At 37.4% G+C, this 18,606-nt stretch overlaps 1 protein-coding gene across 2 annotated transcripts in view; it reads left to right on the forward strand.

The window, feature by feature from the left end:
* The window catches only part of FGF14 (fibroblast growth factor 14), a 364,608-nt gene that overhangs the window by 253,059 nt on the left and 92,943 nt on the right, over positions 1–18,606 (forward strand). For both annotated transcript variants that reach the window (XM_070944320.1, XM_070944321.1), the window contains 2 exons: positions 7,785–7,895; positions 11,033–11,136. In XM_070944320.1, coding sequence (XP_070800421.1) covers positions 7,785–7,895; positions 11,033–11,136 — 215 coding nt within the window. The remainder of the gene's footprint in view (positions 1–7,784; positions 7,896–11,032; positions 11,137–18,606) is intronic.

Consider the following 18,606-nt stretch of genomic DNA (forward strand, 5'->3'; position numbering starts at 1 on the left):
GTTATTGGGCAAAATGCCAATTCTATACAAAATAGTAATTGAATTTTTCTAGTGTTATGAATATTCATAAATTCAGGTATATGAATATGTGATTTTACATATTTATACATGTATTTATTCATAAATGCAAGTAAAATTTTATTTTAGTAGATTTATAAAATTTAACTGTTAAATTTGAGTTTTAAAAGGTGACAGTAACACCGAGGCGTTACTGTTATTATATACCATTTTAGTTTGGATGACTCTAAATCAGGGGTGTCAAACTCAAGGCCCGGGGGCCAGATCTGGCCTGCGGGGTGCTTAGATCTGGCCCATGGGGCTGCCCTGGAAACAATGAAGGACCAGCCCATGGTGCCTCTGCCAGTGAAAACATAGCTTCATTTTTGCTGGCAGAGGGTTGCAGGAGATGGTCGCAATCGAAAACAGAGCCCGCGAGAGCTGCACGCTGCTCTCCTGAGCTCTGTTTTTGCTGGCAGATGGCTGCAGGAGGCTGTCGCAGCTGAAAACGGAGCTCTGGAGCCCATTTTTGCTGGCAGAGTGCTTAGGCCATCACAGGTGCCCCTGACACAAGTGACATCGAGCTGGTCATGCCCACCCTGGCCACACCCACCCCGGCCCCCCGAGGTCAAACACAACCCTGATGCGGCCCTCAATGAAAATCAAGTTTGACACCCCTGCTCTAAATGGTATACACATGCAATATATTGATACACAGTATAAATGTAAAAAATACATTAAATGTAATAATTTTACATAGAAGTAAAATAAATTAAGTTCTTGACTTTTAAACTTGTATTCATCTTAAAAGTAATGGCACCAGTTTTGAGAGGGAGGTTGAATCAATTCCTGTTGTTTTGTTGATGGAACCTCAACATGAGTTCTACAGTATTTTCCATAAATCCCAGGTATATTTCATTGCTCTTTGATTCTGAAGGATGTGCTTTCAATTCATCCAGTAACTTTAAATGAAGTTTTAAAAAAATATGTTCACATCATCCCTAGGAGTTGTGGTAAATTGGTAAAGTCTACACCACTCTATTTTTTGTGCCAGGCTCCTTGAAAGAAACTCTCTCACTACTTAATTGTAAGAACCTGCAGTCTGTTTTCCTCTCTGACTATAGATGTGTGGATGTATTATCCACAGGCAGCTTAGAAATTAACTTTTTATCTCTGCCTTACAAAAAAACAAATAAGTCAACCTTTAATCTAGGAAACATTTGGGAGTATTATGGTTGGTGGTTAATAGAAGTGTATTTTATTCAGTTTAAGTATTGATCTCTGATGAAAACACTGTTTTGTCTCTTTACAAGACAAAAACATAAGGAATGTCAATGGTTCTTGAAGAATATTAATTTCTTTTTTTATTACACAAACTGATTTAAACAAGATCAGGTTTCTGATAAACTGGTTGGAGGTTGTAAGTATAAACTTGAAGTGTCTTAGAAACTCCCATCATTATGATTCCTAAAAAAATATACTCATTTTTAGCAGTTCAGTGTATCTTTGCTTTAGATCCAAAAGACCAGATGTCTTTTCTGGGTCACTCTAGATTTCAACGTGTCAGACAAAAAGATTTAGCAGCAAGGAAGCAGAAGCTTGTTGAGCTGCAGACCTTGGGATAAACTTAGGAACAATAAATTCTGCAATCTCTCTATATGAAAAAGAAAGTGAAAAATTTAAGTATTGTTTAAAGTGAAAGCTTGAACATTTCTTCTTCACAATAACACAATTGTTCAAGTAGAAGAGAAGATATATAGCTCAGGATTGAACTGTGGAGTCAGGACTGAACTGTGAAGCTCAGACAGCTGTCTGAGCTTCATTTGAGCAACATACAATTGTTATCATGAAAAGGACAAATATTTTATTCATTCATTCATTTTAGTTTTATCCTACCTTTTATGTTTATAAATAACTCAAGGCAGCAAACATTCCTAATATTCCTTCTTCCTATTTTCCCCACAACAATAACTCTGTGTAAAAAGGCATGTTATTGAACTGAAATTACTTACCCTGTTTGTAGATGTAAAAACATAACACAATATTTGTTGAATTTGGCAATTCAACATTGCATTATTTATAGGAATAGCAGAAGGAAATGAAGGATGAGTGTGCATTGCCAAAATATCATGTACAATAGTTTGGGAAAGACTTAGTTTGGCATACACCACACCTTAGAAATAAATATTGACCCTAGTTGTTGTATAATTATTGTGTAGGATATATATTGCAAACTGCTGGCTAACAATTTGGAAGATAGATGGAATCCTTTTTTTGCCAGAACGTTGGCTGTGTCATATTTTTTTTTCCTTTCTGCATGGCAGTTCTATTTCAGTCTGTCAATACATGCAAATGTTAAATGATATGCAGGTAATCAAGTGGTTCATTTCCATATTTTGTGCAATTCACACATTAACAAAAAGAAGAACCACACACAGTGTATGCTAACAGCATTTTGAAGTGATGCTTTTGCATATCCAACCAGAAGGAATATATCGCTTCATCTCATGTACTCTTATGCATTCTGGCAATGAATAAATGAAATTAATAGTAAGTTAAAAAACCCTGCCACTCTGTATTATGGAAGATGCTTCCTGTATATAACAATACAGAATTGGCTGTTTTTCAGAATGTTGTACTTAGCTTGCAAATTAAGCTGCTATCTACAACTGGTCTGCCCCTTCTGAACTCTTCATGGATGATCTAGGACAGTGGTTCTCAACCTTTTCTTCACTGCAGATCCTCTATAAATACCTTTTGTGGCCATGGACAATGGCCATGGACCACCAAGACTTAACATAAGATTTAAATCATAACATTTCTTTAAGCCTTTGTGGACCCCCTGTGACAACATTGTGCCCCTTCCCCCAGAGTCCGTGGACCACAGGTTGAGAATCACTGATTCTAGGACATTTGATTTCTATTGAATTTTCCCAGGTGTTTTAGAAATTAAAATTCTAAAGGGTTTTCTTCTGAAATAGTGTAGCTAAATGAATTGCATTCATTCCTATTGTATAGCTAGAATTGCCAGGTGGGAAAATGTCTTGTTTTCTAGCTTGCCCAACTTTAAGTCACTTTAATTCTCATAGTTTTGGGATAAAAGCCTTAATTTATGAGAAGTTATATGAAGCTGATATAGTGATGAATGATTTGGCAAAAATTATATCAATTTGATGGCAATTCCAATATAAAAAATGAATATTCCAAATTATTTTTTCTCAGTTATAGACACTATTGTATATGGATATCTTTTATTATTTGTGGTTCTATTTTAGTCAGAAGAAATGTAATCAACTGGTGTACATATGTTTCTAAATTAGTAATCATATTAATGCAGATTGGTTAAGATTCTGTACAATTTATAAACAAGGTGATAAGTGAATCTGTCATTCTTCTATATTTTTTCCCTTTTGGGGGTGACTAAATTAAAATGGATTACATGGTTTGATTTTCATGGAAGATCAGTCCATGCATGACAGTTTTAGAATCACTTACTTCCATGAGTAATGGAGATTTTAAGTCACTTGTCAATTATATCCTTGCTAGAAATCTACATTTCTTGTTAGAAGCGATCAGAAAAAATAATACAGACAGTTCCATTGAGGTTGAAATTATATGTTGTCCCTGTATGGGCTGGTACAACAAGCCAGTACATACATTTTTGTAAACACCATTTGTCAACATGTTTTTAACTCACACAACATAAAAACTAGCTGTCAGTTCTACTACACTATTCTACTCAGTAAGTATCCTTTTTAAATAGTAGTTTTCTTATAAAATGTATATTATGAAAATATATATCAATTATTAAATAAACTACCAGTCATGGAATCATATCTCTTCTGTATAATTCTGTGTTTACTAAGATATTTGGATATTTAATAATAAAGTCAAAATTTTCTCCCAAGTTTTAGATTTGAAATATTCCTTCTATTTCATGAAGTTTCTGACTTATACATATGACTGTGACATACACAGTCACACACACTGCTGTTATATGTATATTGTAGAGCAGGGGGGCCAAACTGGGGGGCTGTGGGCCAGATGCGTCACACACAGGCCACGCCCATCCCAGCTCCACGAAGGAAAAAAACATCACGATACGTCACATGATGGCAACATGACTCAGCGAGTTTGACACCCATGTTGTAGAGAGGTACAGAGACAGTTGGGAAAAAAGCTTTCAAGATTCTGATATATCAGCCTGCATCAATAGAGTTATAGAATTACTTTGGTATCTGTTTCCTAACCTGGTCTACCTTAGATGCCTAGGATATATCAAGCATGGGGTAATGCACAGTGTATGGCTGATGAGAAGAGCCATAAATGTATTTCTATAGCACACGCTTTATCATATTTTTGTTAAATATTCGAAAATAGAAGAGTTTAAAAATAAAATATTGTTCAATTAGTAGTAAAAAGATTTGAAAACAGAATTATTTTTTGTTTCAGGCCAAAACAAATACTTTTTATTGCCTTTTGGCGGTCTATATCCAATAACATGGACTTGCAATCTTGTTAAAGATCAATTTATAAAATATTCTAAGATCACTAAGTTAAATTACTTTTTGAAGGTCATCATTTACAATCTTGGTTGCATGTAAATGATGGGACACAATGGAATTACACTGAATTTTGCTAAATCTTGTTTATAACATTTGCAGAAAAGTAGAATCTTATTAAGCTTGCCCTCAAACAAACATTTTCTGGATGAATTTTTAGCCACTACAATTTAAAGGTATTTTTGATAAGGTTAGCATATGTTTTGCATGTAAGAGTGATGGCTTCGTTTTCTGGCATCTACAGAAATTGTTAGGAAACACTCTGATGTCTCTAATCTTAGAGAATGTTATCAGTAAGTATTGAATTAAATGATCCAGATGGACTAATAGTCTGTTATGATAAGACAATTTCATTTGTAACAGAATAATTATTGTGTCATATGAGCAAGACCATGATAGAATTTGAACCAAATTCTATAGAATATAAATCGGGCCCTTTAGCTGGTAGGTCCTTTTAATAATAATAGTTAACTATTTTGAGCAAATCTGTATCACAAAAGCATTGTATTTTCAAATGGAAACCAAGGACTAATTCAAATATTATGTGTGAACTTTTACTATCACAACAAGGCTTTTCCTGCTGACTACATAAAGTAGCCACAATTATTCTAAAGTCCTAGCTTCTTGTTCCTGTTAATTATGCACAAACTGTCAATTTTTAAAATAAACTTTTTAATTTATAAGCTGGTTTGGCTCCTGAGTGGGATAAGTGGTGATTTATTGTATTCATAATTGCATTCTTGATTGTGGGGAGTTACTTTAAAATCTAGAGTTTACCAGAGCAGGAATGCCAGTTAGCAATAGCAATAACACTTAGACTTATATACCACAGTGTTTTACAGCCCTAAGTGGTTTACAAAGTCAGCATGTTGTCCCCAACAATCTGGGTCTTTGTTTTACCGACTTCGGAAGGATGGAAGGCAAAGTCAACCTTGAGCCGGTGAGACTTGAACTGCCGAACTGCTGGCAGTCGGCAGCCATCAGAATTAGCTTGCAATACTGCATTCTAACCACTGTGCCACCACGGCTCTTAGATCAACAAGCAATTGCAATTTAGCAGTAAGCCTGAGTGGTCCAAGCACTGAGGGTCCATTAAGTTCAGAGAACATTTGGGAAAAACCCCACCAGATTAAAGTATTGCATTCTGACTTCATTCTAATACAAAAGACAGTTGTCAAATTGTGATGTCAAGTGTCTGTTAAGTTTAAGCTTCATGAAGTTGACCTTAATGATGTTTTAAGTGGGTTTAATTTATTGTTAACTTTTTGGACACTGATTTTGATGGAAATGGGAGATGAAAACATTTAATATTTAATGTTCTTTGGTAAAACTGTGTTCATTATTAACTAATCAACTTATCCAATAGTACCTTTGTTAACAAATTAAGCACCTAACTGGCCATGTTTGGCCTTGAAAAACTAAGCCAGATTTAATTGGTACTTCAATGGGAAACATCAAGAAATACCAGGCTGTAAGATTAGAAAGAAAGGCAAACTATTTCTGTATTACTATTAAGAAATTGACATGTGTCTGTTCATGAAAAGGTCAGAAATCAAACTTGACTCAAATGAGACCACATTTACGAATGAATAATGGAAACTAGGGAAAGAAAATTGTATTTTTGTTCAGTAATTGCATGATCTTAATTATTAGCATTTTCAACTTATACTAACCCTATTGTAATACTTTCTACTAAGTTTAATTTCTAGAAGTACTTAAATGTTAAACTTAATGTTCCAGATCAAGGGTAGGAACTTGAAAAAAAAAGTTATCTTTAGATAAAAAAAATGACAGGATGCATTGCATTTAGTTTAATTTTGATGCAAGAGTTTAAAAACATATATGATGTCCTGTTGCGCATTTCCTACAAGTAACAGGATTTGAACAAGAGCTGATGAGCTGTAACAGGTGCTGTTAATAGAATTAACTTTGTACTAGGAAATGGAGATGAGTAAATGGGTAAATAGCCTCTGTTTGAAAAAGCAACATTTCTATTTTAATGTTAAGATTCTCCCTTCTCCCCAGTATTTCTGTATTTCTATTTCATAAGAGTCTTTTTTATTGCTAAGTATGTTTCACAGTGTTAAGACTTTGCCATATCTCATGAAGCAAAGATCCAGCCAATGAGTTCTGTGTGCTTTGTGTTTTATAAGTAAACATTTTCACCAAAATGTAGCTAATTTTCTTTCGATTTTATTGGGCAGCAGAATAAGATATTACTGTGATGTTTTTTCTATACAGAGATGAATCGAGTGTGCAAAAACCTACATCATGCATCTCAACATAAAAAATACCTCATAATAGGATTAGAAAAATGTTCATGAAATTATTGTAATTTTTCATCTGAAGCCATTGACAACTCACAGGATATTAGTAATCAGAAATAATAGAAAATTGGAATTCTGAACAAACTGTAGTGGGATTTTTTTTTTTTTAATGGCCAAATAAACTTTCATGATAAAACACTGTTTTTCCCATTTCGTTGCTATTATCTTGGAGCTAAAATTACATTAGCTATTTGATGATGCTAGCTAAAAAGCAGGCCTTAAGGATAGCCATCTGTAGAGATGAAAGAAGATAATAACGCTTGTCAGATGGTCAGCTCTATAAATTAGGCAGATAAATAAATAATGAAACTTGTTGGAAATATTCAGGAAGCATTACCTAGGCAAAAAGAGGTGAAATGTTTTTAAGTTCAGATAACAAGATAACATTCAGAAGCAGCTCAGGCAGATACCTCTCTAAGTTGCTGATGTATAAAAAGGAGCAGCACAATGAGACTTGCAAGCTTATAGCCAACCTTAGTAAAAGTAGTTTTAGTCTTCCTGGGGAGTTTTTATTTATTTATTTTATTTTATTATTCATATTTCTATGCCGCCCACTCTCCGAGGACTCTGGGCGATTTACACCAAAGACAGTATACTAAATAGCATATTGCCCCCAACAATCTGGGTCCTCATTTTACCCACCTCGGAAGGATGGAAAGCTGAGTCAACCTTGAGCCGGTGAGATTTGATTCGCTGATCTGCTGAACTAGCAGTCAGCTGAAGTAGCTGCAGTACTGCACCCTAACCACTGTGCCACCTCGGCTTACCTCGGTTGATTTCCTGGTCAGGTGTACCTAATGGGGATGACACCTGGTTCTAATGTACTTTATTTCTGAAAGAAAGATATAGAGATATCATAGTTATTGTGACTAGTGACAATATATGTTTGTCTTTTCAGATCCCCAGCTCAAGGGCATAGTGACCAGGTTATATTGCAGGCAAGGCTACTACTTGCAAATGCACCCAGATGGAAGTCTCGATGGAACCAAGGATGACAGCACTAATTCTAGTAAGTGCTCTAAGAAACTATTCATTACCTTTACACACACAAAAAGTAGAGTTAACCATTCCAGAATGAATATCCATCATTTGTATGCCTTCAAATGGTTCCTGATTTTTTTTTATGGTTCCTGATATGTCATTTTTAAAATCATGTAGCTGTTTCATTCCTGTTGATGTCGTCAGAAAATGAAGAGCCCTCCTACCTCATCGCAATTCTTGAGTAAGGCTAGTGCAGGGATGTCAAACTTGTGGCCCGTGGGCTGGATGCGTCAATGGCCACGCCCACGCCTGGTTTAGCAAAGGGGGAAAAAGTCCTAATACATCACGTGACATCACCATGACGATGCGAGTTTGACAGCCCTGGGTTAGTGAGTGCTATATTCCTATCTGCCAAAAACTGGATAAATCCTGTAAAAAACACTCCAGAAAACATTCCCTCAGTTTGAATTTTTTAAATACTTCTTTCTTAATCAGCAGTCTTTGCTACAATCTAATTAAGGGAGATTTTGTTACGGTGGCTTGAAATAACTTAAAGAAAAATTACTACCTAAGAATCACCATGGATAGAATTTATTGGTTCAATTTATATGCCGCCCTTTCTCCGGAGACTCAGGGCGGCTTACAATAGCCTTCATACTTTTGTATATACCTGCTTAGTAGGGCTTTTGGCCCCCCCCAAGCGGTGTTCTTTTTTATAGTCCGCTCCCACAGAGAGGGTCTCCTCAGGGTGCCATCAGCCAAGTTATGTCGGCTGGCGACGCCCAGGGGGAGGGCCTTTTCTGTGGGAGCCCCAGCCCTGTGGAATGAACTGCCCCCGGAAATACGCAAGATCTCCGACCTCCGAGTGTTTCGTTGCGCACTGAAGACCCTGTTATTCCGCCAGGCAGGGCTATCAACTTAATAATTTTAATTGGGGTATTTTAAATGTTTGGGGTTTTAAATCGGCCAAATCTATGTAATTATTTTAATTTTTAATTATTGTTGTGTGTTGTGTTTTTAAATTGGCTGTACACCGCCCTGAGTCCTTCGGGAGAAGGGCGGTATAGAAATAAAATTATTTATTTATTTTATTTATTATTTATACAAAGTCAGCTTATTGCCCCCACCATCCGGGTCCTCATTTTACCTACCTCGAAAGGATGGAAGGCTGAGTCAACCTTCAGCCTGGTGAGATTCAAACTTGCAGTAATTGCAGGCAGCTAGTGTTACTTAACAGCATTTAGTCTGCTGCGCCACCAAGTGAATGATCACATTACACTATCAACATTTCAGAATAACAGAGTTGGAAGGGACTTTGGAGATCTTCTAGTCAACTCCCTGCTTAAGCAGGACAATTTATACCATTTCAGACAAATATTTTGATTACATATCTATAAAAGAAATTTTCCCCTTATTTCTAAGGTTTGTTTTTCTCAGCTTTTTCACATGTTTCATATATTTGTGAATATAGTATTTCTGAATATTAGGATTGATACCCACATTCAAATGTAGCACATTCAGCATAGATAAATGTATTGATTTATTTATTTATGGATTTATGTACCCACTCAACTTGTAGAAATGCAACTCTGAGTGACATACAGTAATAAAAACAATACAATATTCTCAGCAATGAAACAACACAGAATCATCAAAGACAACAAATACAAACTCAGGGTACATCACTATTTCCTCCACCTCTCAATTTATCTAACATCTTGGCCCAAAGCCCAAGAGAACAACCAGGTCTTCAAAGACTATCAGGGTCAGGATCAAATTTTTAAGGGGAGATATTTCCACAGGACAGGTGTCACAAAAGAAAAGGTATCTCTCCTAAATCTCTCCTGATGGCATTAACTCAAGAAGAGGCTTGGCAGGATGCCCATTCTGCTGGAGCATATAGAATAGCAGAAAGATCTAGAGATGGATAGTCCCACAAATAACATGTTTGTGAGCCATGAAGGGCTTTATAGGTAACAACTAACAACTTGAATTGTATTTGGAGGGCTACTGTGAGCCACTAAGTAGAGGTATCAGATGGGTTGCCAAGATGGAGAAATTACTTTGTTTATGTGATTGAATGGCTGTACCATATTTATTTTATTTTATTTTATTTTATTTTTTAATTTTTATTTGATTTATATGCCACCCTTCTCCGGAGACTCAGGGCGGCTTACAATGCATTAAGCAATAGCCTTCATAGTCAGCTTATTGCCCCCACAAACTGGGTCCTCAATTTACCTACCTTAGAAAGGATGGAAGGCTGAGTCAACCTTGAGCCTGGCGAGATTCGAACCTGCAGTAATTGCAGGCATCTGGTCTTAATAACAGGGTGCCTTAGACCACTGTACTACCAAGGCTCATATTGTTTGTTTGCTGCATTATTTCCATACATAAAACTAGAAGTAATTGAATTAGAATTTGACCAGAATACAAATGTATTTAAAAGTAACTTAAGGCTTTCTGCACTAGTCTAAGAGTACATTTGAACTTTGTTGTTTTATTGTTCTCTTATAATATATTCAGAGTCAAAATTTGACCCGGGTTTGCACAACAAGTCAATGTACTGTAAATGGCTGTGGTGTAGTTTAGTGAATGTGTGAACCTGATGACCATTGAGTAAGCCATGGCTTAGTGTAAGAATGGACAATTTTTTGCAGTATTCTTTTTAATTGCTAAAGTGTTGTTCTTAAACTTTACCCAACTCTTCCTCTTCAACAAAGAAAACAAAAAAAATCTGATTATTGCCTTTCTGTCCCTGGAAAGACTTTGATGTCCAAAAATGGGGTGCGGGAGAGGGGTGGTGGTGTTGACGTTCAGTTCAGAAGAGTGGCCTCCAGTTGGTGTTGCAGGTTTTATGAACACTGCTCCCATTACTGTAAATGGGATTTCAGTTATTACCTATTTTATCTATCATGATAAATAGTGTATATAAAATGCTATAAGCCAGGGATGGGCAAATGTGGCCCTTTTACAACCTGTGGACTTCAACTCCCAGAATTCCTGAGACAGCCAAGCTGTCTCAGGAATTCTGGGAGTTGAAGTCCACAGGTTGTAAAAGGGCCACATTTGCCCACTCCTGCTATAAACTATGCTTATTATGTCAGCAATATTATTCCATTCATGTCTTTGCTTCCCTGTGATAGATCTTCTTTATTTTTACAGCATTGTTCAACCTCATACCAGTGGGACTTCGAGTTGTTGCTATCCAGGGTGTAAAAACAGGCTTGTATATAGCCCTAAATGGAGAAGGATTCCTTTATACATCAGTAAGTAGTGTATCATAGCTGTTGGTTATAAAGTAAATCCAATTCAATCATAGAAAATAGTCTTGGGATTCTTATAAGACAACATAAATTCAATTGATGCATTTTTATTTTAAAAGTTTGATATTTTATTATTCTGCTTTATTATTTTAATCGGGTAAAAATGGAAGGTCATGACTAGGATAAGAAAATCTGTTTTGATATACAGGAGGCAAATTAAGGCAAACGAAATTATATTGGAATAACATTGTTTTCAGTGGAAGAGATATACTGTGTTTCCCCGAAAATAAGACCCTGGATTATATTTTTTTGAACCCCGAAATAAGCACTTGGCCTTATTTTTGGGGAGGTCCTATGATTTTGGGGCGCATGGAACAAGATGGGGCTCCTCTGGCCGTCGTACCTGATTTCCAGCTCTGCGTTTAAATATTTTCGGGGAGGGCTTATTTTAGCGCATGTGCTCAAAAGCCCGATTGGGCTTATTATCAGGGGATGTCTTATTTTGGGGGAAACAGGGTATTCACATAATTATTTCTTCTACTGAAATCAATAAGATTCTAATCTATCTCAGTACATAGGATGATTTCAATATTTTCAGCAGAATAAATGATTAATAATTGTATAGTTTTCAGTTTGGAAATATGGTGAAATGGTAATTTTTAAATACAAAAGCAGGGGTGGGATTCAGCCGGTTTGAACTGGGGCGGGCAAACCGGTAGTTGTCACCTGCGGGTGAGCCCCCCCCCTACGCCCTAGTGCTATGCCATCCTATTTAGCTGCATTTTTTAAGCCGTGTGCATATGTGCAAGCACGTGAGCAAGGCGCATGTGCAGAAGGCCGCGTGCATGCATGGAAGGCCATACGTGTGCGCGCTCACATTTTTGGTGCTCAGGCAAACCGGCTGTTAAATTATGTGAAGCCCACTTCTGTACAAAAGACTATTTAATTATTTAGGAGAATGCTGTAATTCCTCTCAGCCAAGGCTTCTGGTGGCCAACTGTTCATGATGTTACTTTCCCCACGTTCATTTGTAATTATATTTGTATTTTGGTCTGTGACCGCAAATAAAATTATGTGAAGCCCACTTCTGTACAAAAGACTATTTAATGTAATTTATTATGTTGGTATGCCTATTAGGTGTATATTGTATGCTATACCTTTTCCTCCTTGAAACAGAATATTGTTGTGACCCAGGTCCAAGTAAGTAGTAGGAAAATCAGTCAGTGAAAAAACAAACAAACTTTATTCGAACAGCTGAGAATTACTTCATTCCCAGCGTCGTTCAATTAAATTAAAGCAAATTCCTCCATACACAAATTCCTCAGTCCTATCGCAAATCTTGGTCCAATTAGGCAAACTGCCAAAGGCCTTTCTTGGCAAACGTTCAGAAGTCACAGATACAAAAATAAATACAAGATGTAGCCGAAGAAGAAGACGAAGCTACCAACATGGTTTTCCGGCAAAGCCCAAACGCCGTTGCTGGTCTGTTTTAAGCCTTATGGGAGGGGCCAATCATCTCTTGGCCCTACTCCCGAGTTGTCCTCTTTGCTTGAGCTGCTCTTGCCTTCTGCCAGCTCTTCTCATGTGTGCATTAGGAACAGGCTCCTCCTGTTCCTCTGCCTCACTCCTATCAGTCTCTGGAGGCTCTGGAGTCCGTACCTCACTCCCCGATGGCCCTGACCCCATCTCTGCCTCTGACGCAGAGCCCTCATCCGCGCCTTCCCCAGCCTCCAGGACTGGCCCATGTTCTTCCTCAGCCTCATTGCTGTCCGACTCTGCTGCCCGCTCCGCAGGCTGCTGGCGGACCACAACAAATATGAGGTTTTATTTATTTTATTGACTAGTAAATGTACACCCCACCTTTCTGTTTATATAAACATTCAAGACTACTTACAATAATTTCAAAAGAAGTATATGATTAGTAGAATTGAAATCATTGAAATTAGTATCATTAAAATCATATAACAGTTTAAAGTTGATAGGCCAGAAATATGGTTTTTTTTAGTCCTGGGAGACTGGGGAACGACTTCCACAATTAAGAAGCAATAGAAGAGAGGATTTTCTTCCATATATTATTATATAGATAAGAATGGGGCCATTCTGTTTTGAGGTCATTGTTGAAGAGCAAGACTTATATTTTTTTAAAAGTCAACACCAGCACCTTAAATTATACAGCAAACAACCAGTGATACAGATCTTTCATTGTACTGTATTCTCTGTTCCTCACATCATTTCGCAACTTGACCATTGTAGTTGCCATGTTAGAGCACTTTTAGGATAATCCTGAAATCAAGATGTTATAATCAAGGCATGGATAATTATCACTAAGTCTGATTGGCTCAGGAAAGGTCACAGTTGGCATATTAGCCATATGTATGCAAATACGCTCATCACAACTATTACTAGCAAATCTGATAACAGCTGAAGATCAAGGGACACTCCTAAACTGCAAATCTGCTCTTTCCAAGGATGTGCAAGCCCATGCCAAATATATTTCACCTCAACCTCAAAGTCAGTTTTCTCTTACTTCTTCTTATCGGCATTTAATTTCAGCTTATTTTCATCCAGCCCCATTATCAAAATTAATCAGTATGCAGAGGTACTAATTGCTGCTTTGGGGTTTGATGACAGAGAAGAGTAGAACTAATCTCAGCAGTCTACTATTTGTAACCTACTCTAAAGGTGTTAGCAGTTTCATGTAGCAGTAGATAGGGCAAGACAGATCTCTGAAGAATACTATAAATCAACAATCAAGTTGTTGAATAGTATTCCTCCAGCACACCTTCTGGGTATGTCTTGACAAAAATGATCAGAACGAGAGGTGGCTTGCTGCCGGTTTGGACTGGTTCGCCATTACTGATAGTTCTGACCACCAGCTGGGCCCGCCACCCCGCCCTGGTGCTATCCCATCCTATATATCTCACTCTCTGGCTTGCTTGTCCCACCCACGCAGCCCAGATGATTTCCGCACCTCGCCTGCTCTATTTACCGTGGCTGCCTGAGAAAGTGTGCTGGAAGTCGCATGTATGAAATTGCCGTGTATTTGAAACTGCACGCAAGCGTGGAAGCCGCATACCAACTCACATTTTCAGTTCTGCACTAGGCGAACCTGTTGTTAAATTATGCGAAGCTCTGATCAGAACCATTGCAAAACAATGCCTCCAAGACACTGTTTTGCCCCAGCTATGGACCCCAAAGAACGCAGCACACACAAAGTCCGTTCAAACCTTAGTTTACTGAATAAACCAGTCTTTTACAACAACGGCTGTTAATTAATTGCATTAACAGCTGCCAAGAATTCAAAGAATAATAACTGAAAGCTTACTATGGTTGGCAGAATGCCCAGAAGCAATTTGCAGGAAGCTGATAAGATAAGCAAGACAAAACACGAAGGTATGTGAACTAAGTTGTTCCCTGCAAATTACTTCAGTCTGTGTTCCTCCCTAAATAGGCTAAGGGAGTGGCCAATTAGCCCCAAGCCTTACTCTTGAGGAGACCTCCTCCTGAGGAGCCATTCCTGCCTTTTGGCAACTCTGCACGCCCGTGCATTGAGAAGAGGCTCCTCCTCGTCGTCCTCTTCACTTAAGGGAGTTTCTGAAGGCCCTGGCTGAATCCCTGCCTCTGGCACCACATCTTCTCCAGCCTTCTCATTGTCCGACTCGAGTGCCAGCTGCACAGGCTGCTGGCGCAGCACCACACCAGCCTCCTTGCTGTCTGAATCAGCTACTAGCTGCACAGGCCGCGTACAGGCCACAACAGACACAAAATTCACAGAGAAGTTTAGGAAAACTAGTAGGGGTGCACTCTCAGCCCCAATTTTCTATCTGGATCCTATTGAGATGACCAAAGCAGGCTTAATATTACAAATATTTAACCTGATATCTGTGGGCACACCTGACAATGCTGAAATCAAAGACAAACTTGTTTGTAGTATTGGATTTCCACTAATGCTATGGGACTTTCTCCTTGTCTTCTTTGGCCAAGTTTTTGTCTATGCTGTCCAAATGTCAGAAAGAAAGCTGGAGGAAGACATTTCTATTCACCTTTTTCCATTGGGTCAGAAGAAATGATCAATGATACTGATTAGATTCTATCTTTAATTTCTGTTTAGTTATGTAGATGTAGATAACAGCTCCACCTTGGTACTCAAGTACTTTGAAACTCATCAAATTTGGTACTCAACTCATTTTGATGTGAAAATTTTGTCCTGGTAATTGTCATTTGTTTGATACTCGATGTGCAAGCTAGAACTTGTTAATGTCAGCTGTCTCATGACTTTCTAGCCAAAACAAAGGTTCATGCATTAGTCAGTTGGTTTGTTTGGTACTTGTTTTTAATACTTGTAGTGTCTCCTGGAACCAATTAATGATGAATACTGAGGTACAAGTGTACCTACATCTCTACCAGTGAACTATAGCTGCTTAATTTTGAGATGAGGTTGCCTGTGACTAATTATGAACATGGCAACATATAATTGTTAATCTAATTAAAGTTGTATACTCACAGGATTTTTCTGTTTAGTGGGTTCCTACACTGTACACACTGTAGATGCTTGTATATGATATATGATATATGCTTATATCTCCTCTGTTTAATGATGCAGACACAAACACCAGTTTTCAGCAGTGCCTGCCATTTCCTAGCACATAATATATACTTTAAAGAATGTAAGCTATTAGAAAAGATATTTAATAGTTCTTTATGCTTTCTACATGTCCTGCCTAAAAATATACGATGAGTTGCTACTGTAATGATTTATTTTATTTAAAAGAATGTTAAAAATAGTATGAAGCTCCTGTTAGCCTTCATATTTGTTTGGCATAGATGAGAATGTTCCCAAAGTTAATTAGAAGAAAATGTTCTAATCGCTTAATTCTCATCAGGGCAAAAATTAATCTTGTACAGCATCTCTGTATTATATACAGAAGCATGACATATGTAGTGTCTATATATTTAGTGCAGCACTATGCATGGCACAAAGGAAGTGAAACATAAAATACATATTATCTCAGTTGAAGGCATGCAATATTAACTCACTATTGGCTTCTTTGTTTCTTTCAATAGTATTTGCGGATCTAAATGTTGGTCAATATGCATGCATGTTTGTATTTATATGTACTATTCTCATTGTATATACTCTTGGGCATTTTTAAGATTGTTATAAATCTGACCTGCATTTCTTAGAAAGAATGGCTCAAATATAGTATTTCAGTAAGGTAAATCCACTAAATAAATGCTAAAAAGATTCTTGCTTTCAAGAATCACACTGTAAATATAAAAATGTGTTGTGGCAGGACCAGTCAGGTAAAACATGTCAAAACAGAGTTGAACATTGAATTGACAGATTGAATACATGTTATAAACTAAGATTTGTTTCGCTATCAGTTGGTGCCATTGTGGTTTCAGATAATATTATTCTAATATTTTGGATGCCACGTTTGCTATTCAGAATCAAGTATGAAAGCATAGGTAGAATATCATATCCATTAGCAGCTGCTATGTGTCAACTTGCAAAGCTTTCAAGTTGCCACTATGATTTTTTGATGGCGATGAACTAAAGTGGTAGCGCAGAAGGTCATTTGTCAGGTCTGAAGGTCATCTGGAGTGAGGTTCTATCAATAATAAATATTTTTAAATTCTTTAAACAAATAGCACACTTTTCAAGACGCTGCCTTCAACCACTACCTGAAACTGGACAAGTTCAAAATGCAGCTACCTGATTGTTGAACAGATATTCCTAATTTAGCATTATCATATCCATCTTGTGGGGGTTGTTGGCTATCGGGAGATTTTCAGGGAGGACTCAAATTGTATGATAGCCAATCTGGCTCAGGTGCTTTACTCCTATAGGTCTGCCTCCTCGTAGTAGATTCTCCATTCTTCTGCACCCCATAGGAAACGCTACAGCATTTCCCCAGCAACATAGAATCAGCAATATGGAGAAGACCTTTCTCTATGGAGGTGCCAAGACTATGGAATTGTCTACTCCATAATGAAAATGGTACTCTTTTTAATAGCATTCCTAAAGCAGATTACAACTGTCCTCTTTTTTTTTTCTTTTTTTTTTTGAGCTTCTGGACTATAGGCTAAAAGAACAGTGATCACTATTTTTCTTGGGCATTTAAGCTATATTTTTCACAATTAAGGTGGAACATTTCCATAACAGATTCCCCATGCTTTCAACAATGACAGAACTTCTAATGTACAGCCTTCACTAGAAAACTTGGGATACATTCAGAGAAGTATCTGCTTTGAAGTTAGCCCATCTGAGATATCTTGGTTCAAAAATTGTTGCCGTCATTTCACCTTGTATCATTTTTGAGACCTATCCAGAGTCTGATGAAGTGGATAGTTCACAATTAATGCAAAACAAATAAATAGCTTACACACTGTTAGTGTTCCAGAAAAACCCCAACTCCAAGTAAAAACTCTGAAACAAGCATTTTTCAAAGTTCTCTCAAAGAGCATTATTTCAACTTTTCTAGCACTGTTAAGTTCTTTCAAATCATGATTTGATTTACCCCTGAGGTGTAAATGGGAAATCATGTGTGAACAATAAAAGACAGTTCCCTTTCAGAATATTTTGTTTAAACTGTACACAGATTAAAAAAGCAAATATGCTCATTAATATGAAGATCAAGATTCTGATCTAATGATGATTTTAGGACAAGCAATAATTACAAATGTTTCATGCCTTGACTATGATGCTCTTCTTATGGAAAGTTTTTCATTTTCATTTGGTTATACAGAAACATCTATCTGTAGAAAAATAAATGATGAAGGAAATTTTGTAAAAGGAATCATAATGATATTATACAAAAAGGCTGTAGTACTGTATCCATGGAGATTTATGGCACATTTCAATCATTACTGTTCCTTTATGAATTATGACTCAAAGTATTTAATTCCTGAAGATCCAGAATATTTATCTACGTGTGTGTGTGTGTGTGTGTGTGTGTGTGTGTGTGTGTGTGTGTGTGAGCTTTGGAAGCCATATTAGGCCGGAAGCTTCCATGCTGCCACCTTCTCATGTGTGGGGAAGTTGGAGGGGAGATTTAGTAGAGGGGTTGTCTTTAGGCATAATAGCATTCTTCCTGTCGGTCAAGGTCAGGCCGATCCTGCATCTGGAGTAGGAGTGGTCGGAGTGATGTCTGAAGATGGGACAGATAGTGATTGGAACATGTGATCGACTGAGGAGTGAGGGGATGGTTTTGGGCTGGGGTGAAATGTAAAATTTCTTACTACCGGTTCTGTGGGCGTGGCTAGGTGGGGGAGGGGGATAATGTGTCTGGGTGGGCGTGGCCAACTTTTTTTTTTTTAACTTTTCAAAGCATTTTTTCTAATGCTTTGAAAAGCCTCTGCCGATCAGGCAAGTCAGCTGGGATCATAAGAGAGGCTTTTTAAAAAATGCCTCTCTGCCGATCAGGCAACTCAGCTGGGATCATAAGAGACTTTTCAAAGCATTTTTTTTAC

This window comes from Pituophis catenifer, unplaced genomic scaffold, assembly GCF_029215685.1.
Source record: "Pituophis catenifer annectens isolate HBS135680 unplaced genomic scaffold, rPitCat1.0.hap2 SCAF_4, whole genome shotgun sequence".
Taxonomy (NCBI): domain Eukaryota; kingdom Metazoa; phylum Chordata; class Lepidosauria; order Squamata; family Colubridae; genus Pituophis; species Pituophis catenifer.